Source organism: Equus asinus, chromosome 15 (assembly GCF_041296235.1).
Source record: "Equus asinus isolate D_3611 breed Donkey chromosome 15, EquAss-T2T_v2, whole genome shotgun sequence".
Taxonomy (NCBI): domain Eukaryota; kingdom Metazoa; phylum Chordata; class Mammalia; order Perissodactyla; family Equidae; genus Equus; species Equus asinus.
Window position 1 is genome coordinate 46,593,443 of NC_091804.1, and position 20,948 is coordinate 46,614,390.

The following is a 20,948-nucleotide window of genomic DNA, read 5'->3' on the forward strand; positions in this document are numbered from 1 at the left end:
CGATTCCTTTAGCCGTATGGTTGCTACGGCGACACTGGTCTCTCAGAGACGGAGAGTAGGATCAGAATTTTAGAGCTTGTCCGATGCCTTCATTTCACACACAAGAACGCTGCAGGAGTGAAGAGATTAACGATGCCCTCAAAATCACCCACCTGGTTAGTGAAATACCCACAACGAGCTGTGACAGGGCCCGGGACCTGGACGCAGTATCCTAGCGGTCAGCCAGCAGGGCTGGGTGCAGGAAGTTTCCCTCTCCACAGTATCAGTTCAGGACTTCTTCTAATCACAGACAATGAGCCTCAAAGAATCTTTGCCGGACAATAAATTTGTCTTTCATTCAGTTCATCCTTTCCATGTCACAAGCCCTGTCCCTAAGTCTCACCTCTAATTAGCCTGTCTGCCTCCCTAACAAACGACTTATCTCTAATTACTTGTCTGGAATAATTTAACCCTTTGCCTATCAGCTACTTCATTTGTCCGCTATCAACGGCCCGACAGCCTTGTGATTAATTTATTCCTGTCTCTGTAAGGAAAGATGCTTCCTAGTACCTTACTCTTGGGGATGAAGCACTGACAAGTGAGGTGCCTTGATCTCAAAACAGCAGGACAACAGCCCCGAGGCAAAGGGCTCAGGGGCTCTTAAGCTGCTACTGCCCAGCGTCCCAGCTCTCCCACTCACTCTGGGGCTCCTCCTTCTGCGTCCGTCCTGTGCCGAGAATTAAATAAAAGCTACAGGTCAAGCATCCTGGGGCAGGAAGGCATCTCCAGAAGCCGAGAACAAAGACATTTTCTTGGGCTCCTCCTTGTATTGCTGAGCAGCCCTGATAAGTTCTTGTAAGCTGAAGTACCGTGGTGAGCACTGGTCCTGCTGCAGAAGATGAAAAGTGTTTCAAAATTTCCTGTTCTAATTAATTTTCCGCTCTCCAAAAAGTTAAAATCAAGCAGTTAACTTTGCAACGGTGTTTTACTCAGCCAAGTCCTTCCAAGTTTGAAAGAAAGATCAAGACAAAACACTTGCAACAATTCTTCATCCCTAAATATTTAACGAATAAATGACTCACCATGCAAACACCACCAAACTGTTGAAATCATGGTGCCCGGAACCTGCGGTCAAGAACCTTAGATTTTAATTTCAGCTTGGCCATCAACTCGATAGTTACTCCACAGCTCTGCCCCATTTCCTATGAAATGCTCCCAGAATATAAAGATTCATTTATAAAAAAAAGTGAAAAGCATTGTGTTTAAATTCTAAAATTACTAGCTCTCCTCTAGAGGTTTTATGTGCACACTAAGAAGTGACTACCACTAAACTACAGCTCTCCTTCTACTCTATTCTTTTAGTAACTATTTTCTTTTAGGCTACTGGCTAAGCAGTGCTACCTAGAGATCCTGCTGCCCACACAAGAGGATGAGGGCAGCGGATAACAGCCCATCCACTACTCGGACACGACTTCTCCAATTCAAAGATAAGGGACAACCAGAGAGCCTCAGTGACAGTCTAACTTTGTCAATTAAAGTCATGAAAAAGAGAACTTTCTATTTTGAGGCATTTTCAAAATGTTTTCTGCATCCCTAAGGTCAATAGATATTAAATCTGCTGCCCCTGCCCCTTAAGAAACCCCGGGTCTTATGGTCATAATCCTGCAGTTGTGCAGATAGTTCCTATAAAGAAAAAGAAAAAGGTCCAACGGAAACCAAAAACCAACAGCCAGGGTGACCCATGCTTCACTTTATTGGCATCGTCAATCAGGTATTCTTTGTTTGCCCCATGAGGCGAGATCGCTTTCAATCTGCCATAGCATGTGCCCACACATCTTCACCTGGAAAATGCAGCATGTCAAGCTTTAGTCAGGGCCTAGGAGGAAAAAAGAAAATGCAACAGCTGCTAGTCCTTCATGTTTTCTTAAAAATTCAACATGAATATGGGAAGTAACTTTCTTATAATGAACTGTATAATATAACTATGGCTTCAGTTCACTGGGTTGGTGATGAACCTTGGCTCCTGGATGTAAAAACCTGACGCGCTCGGCCTTAGCCAAACAAGCGCTTCCCTGCTAAGTAAAACCAAACACTCTCCTAGCAATAAAGAAACGACTTTGCCTTTAAAAGACACCACAGTTCCCCCTGTGCTAATGGGGCGGGGGCTGCATGGCCTGCAGGACATATGGAGAGTGGTCAATATTTTATCTACGGGAGCTGGACACTACTTCCTGATCCCAAGGACGTCACAAGGTCAGGAGAATTAGATGTGGCGTTTGGCTCGGCTATACTTCAGAGGCTAAGGGATTCTTTCAGTTAGCTCAGAGTTAAAACAAATAACCTGACATAAAACCAGGTCTTATTACTCAGAATGATGAGATTAGACAGAGAGCCCCTAGAAAACGAGCTAAATTCAAAACATTGAATCTCTAGACTTGTAATAAAATATTTACTAATTCAAAATGAAAATGAAAAGTGCTTAGGGGAAACAGTTCCAATAAGTAAAATTGCTCATAACCACAAGCTGCCAAAGGACGAATATTTATCACATTTCCTTGCTACTGTGGGTCCGAAGCTTTTTTAAAGCAAAACAAGAAAATTAAATCTGAAAAACATCTCTCTGGTAATTTGCCTTGCTTATCTTTGAAATAACAATGTCAAGAAAGTAGTTTAGAGATCCAATCACTTTAGTAGTTTGGAGCACAAAAGTCTGAACTTATCAACTGCACAACACTGTCTTTTATTGCATAGAATGTAACTTTACACTGCCAACATCTTTGGAGAAGTAAAACGAGCTAAAACCTCTGAAAGCCTAATGAATTTCGCAAAACGGTATTTACTGCAGGGTCTTGCAGATTTTATTGCTTGATAAAATAGTAGGACCCTCGTCTGTACTTGTAGCCCTCCTGTTGGGGAAGTAGTGATTTGTGAGAACATTAGCAGATGTGATGGAAATAAAAACATAAAGAACTATAATTTTTCATGCTCCTGAACTGTTATCTAACTCCAATAGCTATTACAAAAGTGGGGAGTTTATCCTCTAAATTATTTGATTTTGTGCAGACAAATGAAACAGGCTTAATTAAAATAAGACGGCTCTTTATCTGAGCATTGCTAAATGAAGTGAAAATCAATGTGCCAATTACTTCTGTTTGTCAGGGCCTGAAATGACATTCTTCTATTATGGCACGGGACTTCTAGGATCTGTATGCTTTAAATTATTATCCCACTAACTTCTAAATGTACTAACTCACCAAAAAATGGACAGAACTCAAAATTAAAATTACTCTGATTCTTTAAAAGTGCTTTAAAAATTTAAGAGGCAACTCTTCTTCTAAATAAGTCAGTAACTTACAGATTATTCCTTTTTCACTTTCACAATTTTTACGCTGCTGCCAGAAGTCTTCTCGGCATTTGCTTTGAATTCTGTCTTCAGTGCATCTCTCACTGCCTTTGCACAGATCTGGGAGTATCGGATGTAGCTGGGAGAAAGTGAGGGACAATATACAATTAATTATCAATAATTCAGCCAGACTGGTTGTGTTACTGTGTTTTTGTTTTTCTTTCTATACTTTTAATTTTGGTTTGATTATACATTATTGTAGAATTGGATTCAAAAATGACTAACGCCAAAAGGATTCCACACAAAGAAAAAGATGACTAGAAAGATATGTACCAAAGTCTTAACTGGTGTTAGGATGAGTGATTGTGCTTTTTCTTCTTTGTGCTGTTTTCTCTCTTTAATACAAATTAATTTAAAATAAAAGATGCATAGGTATTTTTTAAAAATCCCTCAGCACAAGAAAGGAAATAGACCAAAATGTTAACAGAGGCTATAACATGAATAATTTCTTTTCCATTTCTCTACTTAAAATTGTTCTTTAATTATATTATTCGTACAAGGTAAAGTATATATAATTAAAAGAGAAAAAATACTCATTTTGAGTTAAAATAGTTCTTCCTCTGATTAATTAAAGGTTTTCCTGAGAATACTGGATTCTGTTTCACAAGTCTGCCATCGAAAATACTTTCCAATCAAGGTTTCTAAATTAAACTGAAAAGTCCTTAGAGCACATCATCCACTCTAGCAAAATGTCTAACAGCCTGCTTCCTGTTTGGTAGATGGACTCCCATCAACATATTATTTTCCAAAAGATGTCAGCTCACTTTTTACACTTTCTGAAAACAGGAAGGGGGGAGGGTGCTGCTATTTTTTTTTATGTTTCAGATTTCTCTCTTTCTCTCTCTTTTTTTTTTGGCAGAGAGATAGGAGCTCTACTACTTCCACTCTTACTAACGGGGTGACCTTCAGGCTGTGCTATCTTTCCGGCTAGTTTATTCACCTGCAGAAACAGTAGAACCAAATAGAAGGATACTGACATTTGTGCCACAGGGTCGGGAGGAGGAGAGACAAAGTGCGAAAAGCGTGGATAGCCACGCCAGCCACATAGTAAGTGCTCAATAAACAGCACCTGTTACTGGGACTGTCACCCTTCCGGTTCTACAAAATTCTGCTTGACCTCACAAGTCAGGAAACTTGGGCTGCTCATTCCCCCGGTCATCTACCCCAAAACGTCACCACTAGAAGGTGCTACTTTAGTCAAGTCTCAGGTGCGTCACCTGGAGCGAGGTACACCGCTCGCCCAAGTCGGTGCACAGGCAAAGAAATCGGGTGTGAAAACCTGACCGACGCTGGCCCATTTCACTGGATGCCATGTCTTCAAATGGGTTCCATATTTGACTTTCCCAAGAGCTACCACTCACCTCTGTGCAGCGCCCTCTACAGTTTACCAAGGGCTTTCACCCGTTTTACCGATAAAGAAACCTGAGAGCAAGAGGGGGTAAAGCACAAAAAGGTGTGCCCCATTATACAAGGCCCCACTCTGAGGCTGGAAAGAAAGGCCAGCAATGCGGCCAGCGGCTGCACGGAGAGCACCCACCCCAGCCTTCCTCGCTCCCGAGTTTTACGTGACCACATTACTTCCACAACGTAACCCCGCGCAACTAGAAGGACAAGGACGCTGCACTGAACACCGCTGCGTCTGGGGACGCAGGCCTGTGCCACAGACGTCCCCGGTGGCGCGCCAGGTGCTCCGCTGTAGCCCGAAGAGAAGGAGGAACAGGAGCGCGGGCCTGTCGCACAGACGAGGCCATGCACGCCCGAGGCGTGACCCCGGCCCCGGCCCTGGCCCCGGCCTCCTGTCAGCGGGCCGCCATCTTGGGGCCGCATTCGCCCGACCCCCGCCGCGCTCGGCGTGACCTCCGACCCCGGCCCGTGCCCAGCACCCCGCGCCCTCCCTGACCGCTCCCCGCGAGGCCCGGGCCTACCTGAGTCCAGCTTGTCGCCAGTATGCCACCATGATGTCGCGAGAGGGGGCGCGTCGGGCCGAATCGCGAGGACGCGTCAACGTCGGTTCCGCGCGCGGCCCAGTCGCAGGAAGGTCAGGCCAGAGAAGCGGAAGGGGCGGGGCTCCGGCCCTGCCAATCCCGCCGCCTTCTGCCCCGCCCGCCCTCACGAGCAGCCCCTGCTGCCCCGTCGCGGAATCCCCCCGGCGCCGGCAGCCAATGGGGGAGCGCGGCCGGGGCCGCGGGTGCCAATCCCCGGGCCGGCCGGGCAGCCGCGCCTGCCTATTGGCTCCGCGGGCGCCCGGAGCGTGTGCCCCGCGGGCTTCCGTAGTAGCCGGCGGAGTAGCTGGGGCGAGAGGGGGCTGGACGGGGACCGCGTGGTTTCTAGAGTGTGAGCCGCGAAGCCGCGGCGGAGGCCGGTCTAGGGGTGCACTGTCACCCCCGGGTTACGAGGAGCCGGCCGTGTCCTGAGGTTGACACTGCAAGCACCTTAGCATCTCCACCTCCCGAATTAGTGAACAAAGTGGACATCGGACAAGGAGCACGACTCCCCGACATTTCCTAGGGTTTTGGGACAACCCATGATCTGGGACAAGACGGGGCGAAAGAGTTGGCGGGGAAGGAGTGGGAATAAAAATCGGAGGGCAAAGGGGCCGGAGGCGCGGGGATCCCACGGCGGCAAAAAGCCCCTCATTGCCTGGGAGCGCAGGGCTGGCTTACAGCTGGTGGCCGACGAAGTGCACTCTTAGAAGGAGAAAAGCTACTTTTACTCTTCATAATTAAAAAGAAATTATAATCAGGAAAAACATAGTAGTTAAAATGAAGTTTTTATTAACAAGAAAGGTTTTTCTTAATTCATGTAAGATCCATTTTTAATATTAAATAGGCTAAGATGCTCCACAGTTCGAGTCTAATCTACCAAGGCTATTCCAGTTTAGTCCTCTCAAATGCATCTGCTTTCTGTGTATTTGTATTTTAACAGGTAAAAGCCCAAACTACCAGCTATTTAATTAAAAGAACTATATTGGAAAACGAAAATGTACACAATTTTATCATTAGATCAGAGTAAAAAATCAAGATAAAAATTTGTTTAGAAATCTTTTTATCATTGGGGCACTACACCTTTTTCAGAATTTACAAAAATTATACAAGGCAAGTTTTTATCAAATTCAATATTTAGCAATGTTTTGTTTAGATGAAATGTTACTTCAGTTCGAAGAACCATGTCTGGTTACAAAAAATAATCAAAACCTTATTAGATTTATTTTTCACAAATGCCCTAAGAAGTCTTAAGCTAAACAGTATTTTAAGTAGAAAAACACTAATTTTTAAATAGTTTGGATACTATTTCTGTGGTTTATGTACATATATTACCTGGTTTCTCTTACAGGAAACCTGATTAGAAGTTTATCATATGAAGCATTGTAAAATAAAGGCAAGAGCTCATCACCTTTTAAGAAAAATACTCTGTGTGCAACAACTGCAGGTATCAAAGATATGATTTACTGGGTGCTATCTGCCTGCTACAAAATAGGAGACAAAATACATTTACTGGATTGTTTTTGAGATTGCAGCTGCCTTTTAGAATCTAAAATAAGGATTTCCCATAAATAAAAGCTGCAAAGTAATTCACATAGTGGTTAGTTTAGGTCAATGCTTTTGTTCTCCCTATTATTTTTTCCTCCCCACCGCCCCCACCCACCACAGTGGCACATCATTAAAAACACTAAGTACCTGGGATTTATGCTTCAGATCAAGACGTCATTTGAGTAATTTCAAATGATGTACAGCTCTTCATGTTTTAAAAAAGCTGTTTTGTGGTCACAATTATTTCAAAAAGTAATTATATTCAAATAACCTGACATATCATGCTTTAGCAATTACAGAACCATGATTTTGACACATGGCAATTTATAAGTTAGGCAAATGTGAAATGCTAAAAGATGTGAACAGCTGTTCTTCTGTTTAAGTTTGGAGTACTGCAAAATTCCGGTAATGACTTTATTTTTCCAGTTAACATAACCAACCCACGGTACAGCATACTAAGTACCAAGTCAAAGTACAAATCCAAGGAAGGTAATACCTTTACTAAGTTATAAAACTTTGGCAAATCAATACAGTACTCTTGGATACAATAAAATCATATTTTTGTTGTAATCATATATTACTTTAGTGATAATTTTCACTCCAAAAGTGTCACTTAAGTACCAAATTAAAACACTGGTTTTTAATGGTGGTTTATAGCAGAGCAAGTTATTTTATACAAATCACTGTCGTTTAAAACTATGCAATTTCTCCTTTTTTAAAATGAGTTCCCTCATGCAAGCTCCTGCAGTTTACCGCAGCAGGGCAACTGTGTGTATTTAAGAGGAGGCTCTGCTCTGGGGTTGGTCCAAAGCCAGGTAGAGTTCCACTGCATGAAAAGCTTTAAAATTCTACCTTAAGGAGATTTAATATGCCAAAACCAATTTCCAAAAACTGTTAAATTTTCACGTAAATACTGGAATCCTAAAAATTAGATGGTCATTTCAAACAACACTACTTTCAGATGATCCCTTTTATTTAGAAAACCTGTACCTCTTTGTTTTGATCAAAAATCAGAGCCTTTTTCCAGCTTATTAAAAAAAAAATTCTACCTAAAATATAGTTGTATTTTTTAAATAACAAATAAATATCTTGTCAGCTTGTAGAGACCTGGGGGACTGGGTGTTGTATATCAACTTTGATCATCATTTCTCTACAAATGCTGCTGCTGCCATCGGTGTCCTGATGCTCCCTCTTGCTGAAGCTGTCAATTCTTCAATCTCAGCATTTAACTTATGTATTACCCATTCCATTGCTTCTCGGCCCTTAAAAAAACCCAATACATTTATCGTTACTGAGTGAGAGCAAAGGCACATATAGAATAAATGGCACATTAAGAAGTAACAAGGAACGTTTCAAGTATAACTTTACCCCACCAGGATGGATCGTTTTTGTCCTTGCTCTTTCTTCTTTAATGTTATTTACCAAATATCAAACACCTTGAGCAACTGGCTTGATCTATAAACTGATTTTTATTTTGTATGCAAAAGACGTCCTCAAAAGAATCTACAATTAAATCACAGTGATGTTTTACTTATTTCATGATTAGAGCAGTCCTTTTTTGGGGGTGAGGTCAAACCCCTTTTTCCTTTTTATGTTCATATTTTAAACCAAAATCCTATTCAAGGAAGGCCCTGAAAGATCTGGTCACTGACTTCCTCTTCAACCATTCTCTCCTGGTGCTCTATGTAGTTTGCCGAGGAAAAGAAAGAGGAGCACTTCAGGCCATCTCAGGGCCCTGCACGTGCAGCTCCTCTGCCTGCAATGCTTCCTAGCATACCCCTCACGACAGCCCACCCCTCAGTCAGCACTCGGCAGAAATGTCACTCACTGAACACTCATGAAGCACTCTCATACCTTTCTGTATTTTTCCTTTCCTAATGCCGTGTTGTGTGATTACTTGTCGCTTTCCTCTTAGTTCCACGAGGGTAGGGACCACGTTTGTTTTGCTCCCCGCTGTATCCCCAGTCTAGCCTAGCACTCTGCCTGGCACAGAGAAGGCATCTATGAATATCTTTTCACTGCTGAATGATTCAACATGTGTTACAAAACAGTGCATTAAGCATCTCTTTCTCTAAACTAACTCTGTTTTAAATCATGCAGGGTGGGGTGGAAAAAAATCTTTTTTGTATAAAGCACAGATACCCTCTGTCTCAAATGGATCTGGGGTGGGGGCGGGGAAAAAGGTAATGAAAAAAGGTTGAGAATTAGTGCTTTAAATAATGACACATGGTTACACATCATTGAGCACTCCCTGTGCTAGGCCCTGGGCCACATGCTTTCCATTTGTTATCTGGTTTACTCTTCATGCCCAACCCTGTAAAACGGGTAATTTTAATCTCCACTTCAGATGGGAAACTGAGGCATAGAAAGGTTAATTTAATTGCCCAAGGCTGAAAGGCTGGTAAGAGTTAGAGCTTGGATGTGAACCAGGTGTGCTGGACCCCAGAGCCTGTGCAAGTACCTGCCCGTATGGATTCTCACTGCCTTGTAGCTGAGAGTCAGCTTGTGAGGACAAACACACGTTCTGTACTAAGCTCTTCCAAGAAATGAAACCCAGGAATAAGAGCAATTGGGGAGAAGCCTTACTTACTTTATTAGCATTTGAAGATATCGTACTTGCCATCAGTCCCTCGAGGTAACTGCTGAGACTGACTCCCTTCACAGTGATTATGGCTTCTTGAGTCAAAACCGTTCTGGATCAAAACACATTCAGACAGCTTCAGAATGACTTTTCAGTTTTTAGAGAAATACTTGATAAAAACATTAAAATACCCTGTAAAATAGGTTTGTTAAAGCATTTTTACTCACTTTTCCGGGTCCTGAGGATGTGGTTTGTATATAAGTCTCTCATCTACTGAAACCATATTTGTAAATGAAATCTATAGAATAATAATAAAAAAAGTCAAATCAAACTGGAAACCAGGATTAAAAACACTTCTAAAATTCACAAACCAAAATCTTGCTAGCTAAACATACTAAACAACAACAAACCACTTTTCTATTACTGTGTAAATAGAACTTAAATTTCACTATTCACTGCTTTTCATTAAAAAATAAATTTGACAAAAGTATTATAATAGTAATAATATGCACATATCCCAAATTCATTTTATTCAGTCCTGTCCCCTAGAAACAATATGCAGGCTCCGCAGAGTGGTGAGGCTAAGCTACAAACATGATACAGCAGGTAAGCACTGATTTCCTAGACCACAGTGAAGAGCATATGCTCGTCTGTATATCAACTATAAAAGAGACAAGAAATTAAGCCAAACAGTTTAAAATTAAAACAAAAGGGAGGCAAAACTTACATTGGTAGATTTAAGTTCCATTGTTTTCTCTACGGGATCAACTACAGAATGTTCTTGTACATATGTTTTGGTTCTTGCTGCACCAATAAGCTAGGTAAAACATTCAGAATTAGTAATCAGAGAAGGGTTTCTTAACAAGTATATCAGCATTTTATTTGAAGGTAAAAATGTGTTAAGATCTTGAACCAAAAATCTGTTTCATAAAAAACATGAGGAATCAGACAAAGGTCAGAAAGGAGGCTGATGTGAGGGTAGCATGAATTCACACATCATGTATGAGACTGCCAGACACAAAAAAACCTTCCCAGAGGCAATCAGCAACCAGCCCAGTGAGCATGTATGCAGTGTAAGGCAGGATGCTGCACTGCCAAGGGGTGATGGAGCAGTGAGCCTGAAATACGGACATGAAAATCTTTGGGGAAACATGGTATCTAGAAAAAGGAGAGCTCAAGAGTATCCAGAGCAGTCCAAAGGAGAGGGTGCCATGGCTTCATTTTCCAGACAGAAAAACAGCCATCTCATGATGGAGGATACATCATATCCAGAGTCACTCCCTCTGCTCTGACCCCAAGCCAATCCTCTGATCTTGCTCATTTCTGTGTCCCCACTATCCAATGCAATGTTTTGCACAAAGGAAGCAATCAGTAGGTTTCTGTTGAAAAATGTGTACTTTAGTCTTCTGAGTGAACCTACCTTCTAGAAGGAGAGCCTCTACAGAAAACTGGGTCCACTTATCATACCAGAGTTCTCTCACATCACAAAGACCTGGCATTCCAGTTTCTTGCTAGTTAGGTCATCTTATTAAACTCTGCTCCCTTGTAACTGAAGAGCACTATGTTTTTAAATGTATGAGGAGAACCAGACCTTGGAACAAATGTGGCAAAAGCAAAGTCAGAGAAAATGCTCCTCACTTAATGTGCACGACCCACCATCAACTACAGCAACCATCAGCTAAGAAGTGCCACCAGACCATTACTTCCAAATCTTACTATTGGTCTCTAGTTGCTGGCAAAAGTAGGAAAAGCAAAATGTAACTCCTTTTAGAGCATTAGCTGGCTTCCTTCAGAAGGTTTTATCAGGTGCCTTCATGAAGACTGTAATAATATTTCCAATTCATTATACACTCATAACTCAAGTTTATTATAATACAATTTGAACTGATGCAAAAATGACATTCGGAATCGGCTCCCACAACCTATTTGAAATTATAATGTGGTTTAGAAAACTTCTCTACAGCAGTCACATTTCTACAGGAATAAAGACACACTTACAGATTTCACAATGGAAGGCAGTCCCCACTCTGTGCTGAGAAGTCTGTGGCTGTGCAGCTTTCCAGAGGGATCTACATGTCTGTCCAATACATCAACTCCAACCACACTCGGGTTCATAGGATTTGGGTATTTCTGCATTGCAGCTGTTGTAACAGTTTCCCACGGGTGGCTGCCAACATGAACCAAAAATCAAACATTTAAAAATATGCATATAAACTAAACCATTTATAACCCATCAAATTATTCTTTACAATTGAAGCTTAGTTAATTTACCTAGGGAATGTGATTTTCTGAAACAATGACTGAAAGATGACTTTGGGGGCACAATCTACATTTTGAACATGTACAGATTTCAGTATTTTCTCAGCACACAGGGTATATGGTACAATTGATATCTATGAAGATTAAAATAGCCTATAGAGCGTTACAGTACAGTTTCTTAAGCAATCTTTCCTACTTACTCGTGTTCACTTTCACACGTAAATATTCTAAGAACCACTGATTCATAAAATGTATTTAAAAATTATGTTCTACAGAAACAAGCAGCAAAAATTGTCATTATACCATTTATTCTTTTGTCTGACTCTATTTCCAAGAAGCTACAAAAAAGTAACAAGGGCAAAAGAACTTATAGGCACTGTGAATTCTTATAGGGATTACAAAAAGATCCAACGCATTATTGATTTAAATACTGTAATATTAAAAATGTATTTTTCTCTATATTAAAGTAATAACACTGGCTGCTCGAGTCAATCTTAATCCATTGCTTTCCTCAAAGGAGTGATTCTATTTTGAAAAGGTCACACAATACGATGTTTTTAAGGCACTCCTAAAATCTTATGTTCTAATATTCTCTCTTACTATAATAAACATTTGCTTATCATCTAGGATTGAAATGGTTAACAATATGATGGAAGTCGCAGCACCTTCATCTTCTTGAAAAAGCACATGTGCTTGGGAGATTCAAAACGTGATCTACATTTGTTCCCTTCACAACTTATGTGAATAAGATGCTCATACAAAAATACTCTTTTCAAAAGAGCCCCTTATTAACTATAAAAAGTATTAAAGGTGACTTAGTCCACCTGCAATCTGATTCTCCACTATCCACCTGTGCGCCCATCCTCATTGAAAGGAAAAAGATCTGGAAATGACGTTTCAAACTACATTTACTGATAAAAGTACTATTTTTTATTTTTCTAAAAGCAAAACAGGCAGGCATTATCTATTTCAACTTTTCAGAGAACTAAGCCCGATATAACTACTTCTTGTTGACAGACGGAAAATCTCAACACCATTCATTTCCCAGAACCCAGGACAACCAGTGACATTATTTTTAATGTTTTCATTTTTGCTATAATATTATATAAGTGAACCTCATTCTGTTTTTAATCTCAGGCCTTATTCAGCAATCAATGCAGGTATATGAGCGGAGCTACTTCATAAATATAAACAGTCTCCACAAATAGAAGTGATATAGGGCGAGCACTCTGATTGTTACCAAGGCAACTATCTAAAATGAAAATCGATGAACCCTTTCCCTGTCTCCTTCTAGTCATATACCATGGTTAGCTGGTTTCCTCACACTTATCTCTTCCCCCATCCCCACTAAAAAATTAATAATTGCATGGCTTCCGGATGGTTATACATTATTTGCAATTCTCTCTGAGCCATCTTGAAAACATCGATGTTGACTTAGCTTGCACTACGACATTATGAAAGATAACTAGCTCAAATGTTACGAAGGATGCGTACTACAATTAACAGTCTTCCGGCATCAATGTAATTGTGGGAAAAGACCTGAGACTGGAAGACACTCAAAGATGGCACCAAAAGGGCAGTCAGGAGAAGCTGGTGGCTTACTGACCTGTCCAATTTCTTCTATAAAACAAGGTGTGGGGGCTCTGTTAACTCCACGGAGGCAGCACCAATGTCTTATTTACCAAAATGTAACCAATGCAAAGAAGAGTGCCTAGCACACAGTGGGCATTCATACTTGTTGAAGGAATCAATGAATGACTTCAACTGGATGCCAGCTTTATGCCAGGCCTCAGAAGGAAGTACTGGAAAACCAAAGATGGGTAAGGCACAGAATGATGACTTCGACGTTGTTAGACAGTAACCTCCTTCAGATGGGAAACACTAAGATTTATGAGGATAAACAATGACTTAAATTTCAGGCATGCTGAGTGTCAGAAGCCTGTGGGACACGTGAGTAGAGGTGTCTGGTAAGACCTGAAAATAAGAACCTGAAGTTCAAGAGAGACTGGAGCTCAAGGTACAGATTTGGGTGCCACCAATGTCTACGTATCAGCTGGGACCTCGATCAAAAAGCCCAGATTATCTGAGGAGACTCAGGATCAGGGCTTCTTCTCCCAGAACACGTACAGCATTTATTTGAATATATCTGCCTTCTGGGAGGAGGGTCCCAGAGTTTTCATCAAATCTGACAGGTCTGTGATGAAGAGAAAAAAGAAAGATTAAGAATCACACATGAAATGCAAGACAAGAAGGCCAACAAAAGAATCTCATGGAATATTTACTCTGAAGGGTAAGGAGAGAAGGAAATCTTGAAGAAAGGGGCAGAAAGAGTGGAGAGGGAGGCAGGGGACAAGCCAGGGAGAAGAAAGTTCTAAGGAGACACAGTGCCAACAACGATGAAGTATTTAAACCCAGAAAAGGATTGCGAGGAACAAACCATCCAGGATCCCAAGGGCTGAAATGGAGTAGCGAAGAGTGTGACCAAGTTAAAGAACATGAGAAAGGCTACAAATTTAGGGTCTTTTTCCCCAGAAAGATTGTAAACATTAGCGAGAAAAGAAATCTTCCTTCTGATTCCCGTATTCTATACTTTCCAGGATCCAGCAGACATATTGAGTACGTAAAAAGCTTACAACTTTTGAAACTGCCCTTGGAAACAGTTTAAAAAAATCAAATGGTTAAACTAAAACACACTACAAAGCTATAAAAATTAAAACAGTGTGGCAACAATAGCAAGCTAAATGGAATAACCAGATGGTTCACAAACAGATTCAAATATAAATCACCATCATGTGTAGGACAAAGGTGACACGTCAAACCAGTCAGAAGAAGACAGATTAGTCAATAAAGTCTGGGGTAACTGATTAACTCTTTAGGCAAAAAAGATACAGCTGCTTCTATGTGTGGTTCTTTTTTATATGGAATCCCCGAACCAGAAGGGAAGTGAATTCCCAACATCCAACTGGTTGAAGGCCTATTTTCGTTACTAAAAATTTCTCGCTAACAAGAGATGTTACTGAAAAGTGGCCTCAAAGACATCTTGCCGTGGCAGGCCCTGCCGATACCATCATCTTGCACGTCTCAGAGGGAAAAGCGTAACCCAAGGTCACGCGGCTTGTTGGAGCCAGACCCGGACCTTGGACTCCATTCCAAGGCTCCGATCCTCAAGTCAACGAGCTGTAGGACGGTCTCGCCTCCTGGTCGCCTGAGCTCACCAGAAATTCACGTTGGCGGTAAGAAACTCCACCCAAACGCGGGCTGGGGGGGGGGGGGCGACTCTCGACAAAGTCTGCGCCTTCTTCTCGGGTTCCAGTTCCCACTGGGGTTCGCCAGGCTGCATGTGGCAGCGAGGGGCCTCCCACCCCGAGAGCTGTCAAGGACCTCGTGCCCGCGACGCCCCACCACCCGGGGGCTCGCCGGAGGGCAGGCCGCAGGCTCCCGTCTCGGGCCCCCTCCCCGCGGGGCGGCGGCTGGCTCTAGGGGCCGGGCACTCTGTCCTGGGGCCCCTTCCTGGGGCGCAGGGCGGCCCGGGAGCCTTCGGGGCCCCGTGGGACTCAGGCCCGCCGTCCCCACTAGGCCCGGGGCCTGGAAGCTTCCTGAGGGGCGCCCAGGCCTCGCCACGACTCCATCCCCACCCCGCCCTCCCACCCCGCGGTGGCCCCGTGCCCCCGCCGACCTGCCCAACGCCCCAAACTTACTCAAAGACGTGCTCCGAAGTCCAGATCTTCATGGTGCCGGCGACCTGCGCGATGTCCGGGTGGCGCTAGGGGACAATGAGGCAAAGAGGCCACACTTGCCCCCGCCCCGCCCCCCAGCAGCCCCACCGGCCGCGCAGCGCGCAAGCGCCGTCGGGCCCGACGCGAGGGACGTCCCGACGCGCTGCCCCACGCCCTATCCCGGGCCGGGTTTTGCCCCAGCCTTGCGCGCGGCGCAACGAAACCCCGCCCCTTAGCGCCCGGCGCACTGCGCCGGCGCAGTTCCGGGGACAGCGCTCAGGGCCGCCGGCGCGGGCGCTGTGCTGCGCAGGCGCGGCACACTGCCCGGCGGCCCGCCCCCTCGCGGGCGTCGCCGGGAACGCTGACCTCTGGGTAGAGTTGGGCCAGGCCCAACCGGTTCCTGGGCGGAAGGTTCTGGCGCGCCTCGCCCCCTCTTTCCTGCGGACGGATCCAGTCAGCCACTTACACGGGCTGTCCCTGTGTCCGGGACACTTGAGCACGTGTTCATGGCACCGAATTAGAAAATTCTTCCTACATCCCGTGTCAGCCCAGACTATGGAGGCTCCAAAATCATGCAGCCACCCCCAACTCCCAGAGATTATGACCCTAAATGGGGAGAAGACAGACAGACATGGAGAACCTAACACCAGACAGTGTGATAAATGCCCAAATGAAGGATGTGGTTAAGAAGCATGGGTGCTACATGGAAGAGATGGAAAAGCTTCATGGCCCTGGGTTTATAGGATCGGTCTTGGCTCAGATGTCACTCTCCAGAGAGGCTTTCCTTCACCATTCCTCAGCACATCCTACAGCCCCTCTTTCCTCCAGCACACATCCTGTTGCATTTTTCTTAGCACTTATCCCTCTCTGAGATCATCTTGTTTGTTTGTTTGACTTCCAGTTAAATGTAAGCCCTTGAAGGCATGGATCTTGCCTGTCTTACTCAATACTAATTCTCAGTACCTCGCCTATAGTAAAGGCTCAGTGAGTATTTATTGAAAAATGAAATAATACTTATTTGGGGAGTGAATGAATTACTGAAATCATCTAGTTTATCTGTTTAGCTTCCACTAGACTGTTAGCCTCTGAGGGTGAGGCCCTTGCCAGACTCGTTCAATGATTCGCCTCATACCTACATAATAATTATTTGTTGCATAAATGATTGAATGACTAAGAAGTAAGGAGGCAAGAGGGAATAGCATGTGGTTTTATCCACAGCTGAGCTTTGCCCAGTGGACAGATTGCCCGGCCTAGCTTTCAGCATAAGTCTTCCCTCGCCTGCAGAACAATTTGCTTTTTTAAATGATGGCCACGGAGGAAGATCTTTACATCTGGCTACTTAGAAGCTAGTTAGAAGCATCGCCTCATTCTTTTTTTTTTTTTTTAAAGATTGGCACCTGAGCAAACAACTCTTGCCAATCTTTTTTTCCCCTGCTTTATCTCCCTAAATCCCCCCAGTACATAGTTGTATATCATTAGTTGTGGGCCCTTCTAGTTGTGGCATGTGGGACGCCGCCTCAATGTGGCCTGATGAGCGGCGTCATGTCCGCGCCCAGGATCCTAACCGGGGAAACTCTGGGCCGTGGAAGCAGAGCACGCAAACTTAACCACTCGGCCACGGGCCAGCCCCACTGCCTAATTCTTGTTCTTAGCTCATTATATTATTAAAAACAAATAAAAGTCAGGTTAATTTAGGAGGGAGGATAATTTTTTAAAATAGCCAAAGCCCTTTATATAGAAAAACAGAAAAATTACATTAGACAGGAAGGACATAATATGGTCTGATAGTTGCTAAGTGCAATTTGTGGTACCTAGGACTTTATTTTTTTTTTAAAAAAACCAAACCTACTGTACTTAGAGTGAATTCTTGGGGAAGTGATGCTTTAAGGGCTGCTGAGAGTGCCTCAGCCTTGATTAAGATGCGAAGTCAATGTTGCTGAATGTTAAAAACACTGGTGCAGGAACCACCAGCACAGAACAGCCTGTCCCTGCTATTCCTGGAGCTCCGTAAGCTGCTCCCCATCCAGGATTCCTATTCTGTTTATTTTAGAGAATGTTGTTCTGCCCCCTAGTTCAAGATTCCTGTTTTCTAAAGTCGTGAAAATTAAATGACATCTATCCCCTACCCTACTACATCAGTCTGTTGATTTTACTTACTACATCTGGAGTGAGGGGAATGGGGGCATGGAAGGATGGAGCTGTAGGACCCAAGTCTCTTTTCTGTGTGTTTCTCCAAGGTGGAAATAATACCCCTTGTACTTGAATTTGAACTATATATACTACCTCTTCGAGACTCACTTAGAAACACACAGAGGAAACAAATTAGTGATTTTCGGATACCTAAGCATTGTATCGTTGACTGTGCCTCTCACAGAAACAGGGAAGTCATTAGCAGGTCATTAATTTGACTTGAAATTAAGTAGGTGACTGGCTCTTGGGGCACTTGCCACAATGATGACACATAGTCCCCAGATCCGTGCCTTCCCTGTGCCTGGGGGAGGGAGGAATGCAGATGTGATTCCTACCAGCAAGGAACTTCGCTTCTGGCTGAGGAGCCAAAACACAAGTCAAGAAATAACTGGAAGATATTTAAAGCGAGGCTTAGGTGTTTAGAGCAGAGAGACCCATGACTGTGAACTGCAGCCTCTTGGGCGGGCTTCCTGGAAGCCATCGTGGGAGGAGCATCATGGGAGGAGCAGAGGAGGATTTGGCTGAAAGGCTGAGATCAGGGGTTGATATGGGAAGAGGCAGTGTAGCGGCCCACGCTGGCGGGGCCGAGACAGGCCTCGCAGGAGAGGCGGATGAAGTCACAGGCTGCAGCCTCAGTTGGGCCCCTGCTCCTTTTGTTTCCAAACTCAGTCATTCACACGCTGTATTTACACTTTGCCCTATCTAACCCGTTCCATCATTATTTAATTTTTTGTATCAGCTTCTTTACAAATACACTTTAAATGAAACTTTATATAACTACTGTCAATAGAAATTTGGTATTTGTTTCCTGCTATACACTAAATATATAACTATTAATATAAAACAGTCAGCCTGTGGCCCTCCCCCCTTCATATTCTCTAGTAGTGGGCTTGTCTCACTTTGAGATTGATTTCCAAGCTTCGTAGCCACTCTTTTGACTCTTTTCCTTTCTGTTCAAACTCCAATCTCATCTTTTCCTCGGAACCTCTCAGCAATAACCTTTATCTCTGAATTCACTGTGAACTTCAACTTTCCTTCCTTCCTCTTTAACATTTCTTGTATTCTCATTAATCCTCTCTGTATTTCTCCTGGACTCAGAGAACATATTTTTTTCTCCTTTCTGATCTTTTTGCCTTTGCTCTCTTCATTTATTCATTCAATAGATAGCCACAAATCATCTGTTCCTGGCCATCCCTGTCCTCATGGAGCTTATACTATCAGTGGTTCTCAACCAGGGGCAATTTCCTCGCTAGTGTCGCCATTTTGAAACCCTGGGCTTAGCTAACAACTTCTCATGATCTGGCCTAGTCTACCTGTCTGGCCTTTATCTTTTGTCCTCCCATTATGCAACTCAGCTGAACCCTACAGCTCCATCCATTACTCGCTGCCCCTCAACTGGCTACATGTTTCCACACCCTTGAACTTTGTACATGGCGTTCTCTGCCCAGAATGCATCTTCCCCTTATTTGACCTGAAGAGTCCTACTCACATCTTGAGACTGTGCAAATACTTCAGTCCCCTTGAGTGCCTCACTGATACGCCTCTCCCCTAGCTCAGCACGATGCTTTGTTTGTGCTTCTGTGCTGCTGTCGGCATTTATATAGACCTTATAATCATAGTTTACGTGTGTGTGTGTGTCCCCACAACTGGAGTACACTATTCAAGGACTTGATTAATTTTCCCATGGGTCTCTCCCAATCCTTAGCTTCAAATCATTGCCTTCCAACATGCTTTTTCTTTGGGAACCATTCCTTGTCAATTTTCTCTTCTCAGATGTTAACTGCCTTCATTCCATGTGAGGTCGTCTACTGGTGGTTCAAAGTATGAGGGAGGAGGTCTTGACAGAAGTTTAAAGTACAAAATGATGACTTCTGTCTTAGTCCGTTCAGGCTGCTATAACAAAATACCACAGGCCGAGTGGCTTATAAACAACAGAAGTTTATTTCTCACAGTTCTGGAGGCTGGAAGTCCAAGATTGGGATGCCAGTGTGGTGGAATGAGGGTCCTCATCTGGGTTGCCAACTTTTCATTGTGTCATTTTGTGGAAGAGGCTGGGGAGCTCTCTCAGGCCTTTTTTATAGGAGCTTTAATCTCCTTCATTTGGGGACCTCCCAAAGGTCCCATCTCCTAATACCACCACATTGGGCATTTGGATTTCAACTTATGGCTTTGGGGGGAGGGGTGGGACACAAACATTCATCTGATAGCAACAACCTCTGTGTTAGAGGGATGGGGGGTGCTTCTTATCTAACTCTTCATTTTTTGAGCCCTTGCTGTAATGTGGCTACTTATGGAAGCAAGAATCATCAAAACATGCAAATATTCACGACTGAACAAAATACTTGTGAACTTGATGCCTGCTGAAAGCACTAGTTGAGACCCTCATCTGCGGAGCCCAAGTATTTGCTGGCTAGCCTCTCATGGTTGTCCATGGCTAAAAATGGACCCTAAATGGTTGGAAAGTGAAACAGAAACTCTTGGAAAAGATGCAGGATTTCATCAGGTTGAGGAGTCCCTGAATATTTCTGCAAAGATCTCCATCACTGTGATTGGGCTGTGAAATTCAAACATATTGTGTTGTGCTTTTTCCAGTTTGGTGGTGAAAATTATGGTAAAAACTGGCACTTGATTCGTTCTATGTAATAAGAATTTGCATAGAGTTGCAATTTTAACCTAAGTTGTGTTTGTGTGTGTATGTATCTCATAATATGTATAAATAAATATCATAATATATGCGTATGTATCGCTTCATATCTGCATACATGTATATGTGCGTGTGTATATATAAACTTACTATCATTATTGTATAATTCATTTTTCAGGGTAAACTCTCAGGCACACTTTCTGTTTTTCATTATTTACTATGAAATTTTGGTCTTGGTTTTAAGTGGATTTGGCAGGCTTACTGGGCACCAATTTTACACTAAAAATGAGAGTTTTCTTAAACCCCGAGAGCTGGGACTACATGGGAAGGTCAGTTAGGAGAACTATGCAATAAGTACTCACGGTGAGAAACAGCAAGAGGGGAGGTGACGGAGGGCAGGGGGGAAGTTTGAGGCATCTTGAGGAAGCCCTACTAGCAGAATCCTTGCACACACTCTCACCTTTCCACTTTGTGACCCAAGCAGCCCTCACAAAATGGAGAACCGGAGTCTGTGTGGCCACAGAATGAGCCAGAGAGAAGTGATCTGCACAACTCAAGCCTGAGACTTCAACATCCCTTGACCTCTCCTACCTGGGCAATTTCACTGGTGCTAGAAGGAGAGACCCGAAAGCAGGAGGAGCGCAAA

General features: G+C 43.4%; 2 protein-coding genes across 4 annotated transcripts; both read right to left on the bottom strand.

Moving 5' to 3' along the window:
- Positions 1 to 1,709: 1,709 nt before the first annotated feature.
- On the bottom strand, positions 1,710 to 5,635 carry ATP5F1E (ATP synthase F1 subunit epsilon). The gene is made up of 3 exons (XM_014830661.3): positions 5,308 to 5,635; positions 3,335 to 3,461; positions 1,710 to 1,855 (listed from the first exon to the last, which is right to left on the bottom strand). Exons 1-2 carry the CDS (start codon positions 5,337 to 5,339, stop codon positions 3,338 to 3,340), a joined length of 156 nt encoding a protein of 51 aa, XP_014686147.1. The 5' UTR covers positions 5,340 to 5,635; the 3' UTR covers positions 1,710 to 1,855; positions 3,335 to 3,337.
- A 500-nt stretch (positions 5,636 to 6,135) lies between these two features.
- On the bottom strand, positions 6,136 to 15,760 carry PRELID3B (PRELI domain containing 3B). Of its 3 annotated transcripts, none has more exons than XR_011494711.1 (7): positions 15,451 to 15,705; positions 11,492 to 11,660; positions 10,221 to 10,310; positions 9,721 to 9,791; positions 9,503 to 9,605; positions 8,767 to 8,895; positions 6,136 to 8,174 (listed from the first exon to the last, which is right to left on the bottom strand). XR_011494711.1 is itself a non-coding variant. In XM_014830655.3 (7 exons), the coding sequence occupies exons 1-6, from the start codon at positions 15,480 to 15,482 to the stop codon at positions 8,787 to 8,789; spliced, it is 570 nt and encodes a 189-aa protein (XP_014686141.1). In that variant the 5' UTR covers positions 15,483 to 15,695; the 3' UTR covers positions 6,136 to 8,174; positions 8,767 to 8,786. The 3 variants fall into 3 exon arrangements, 2 of the variants coding, with proteins under 2 accessions (XP_014686141.1, XP_014686140.1); XM_014830655.3 differs by having other exon boundaries at positions 8,767 to 8,891; positions 15,451 to 15,695; XM_014830654.3 differs by lacking the exon at positions 8,767 to 8,895 and having other exon boundaries at positions 15,451 to 15,760.
- Positions 15,761 to 20,948: the final 5,188 nt, after the last annotated feature.

What these genes read in the sequence shown, in the direction of transcription:
- ATP5F1E (XM_014830661.3), bottom strand. Translation starts at nt 5,339, where the DNA reads ATGGTGGCATACTGGCGACAAGCTGGACTCAG. An exon ending in TGGCGACAAGCTGGACTCAG is followed by an intron (nt 3,462 to 5,307) that starts GTAGGCCCGGGC and finishes ACTTTCTCCCAG; the next exon opens with CTACATCCGATACTCCCAGA.
- PRELID3B (XM_014830654.3), bottom strand. Translation starts at nt 15,482, where the DNA reads ATGAAGATCTGGACTTCGGAGCACGTCTTTGA. An exon ending in ACTTCGGAGCACGTCTTTGA is followed by an intron (nt 11,661 to 15,450) that starts GTAAGTTTGGGG and finishes TCATGTTGGCAG; the next exon opens with CCACCCGTGGGAAACTGTTA. An exon ending in CATCCTCAGGACCCGGAAAA is followed by an intron (nt 9,606 to 9,720) that starts GTGAGTAAAAAT and finishes GTTTTGATCCAG; the next exon opens with AACGGTTTTGACTCAAGAAG.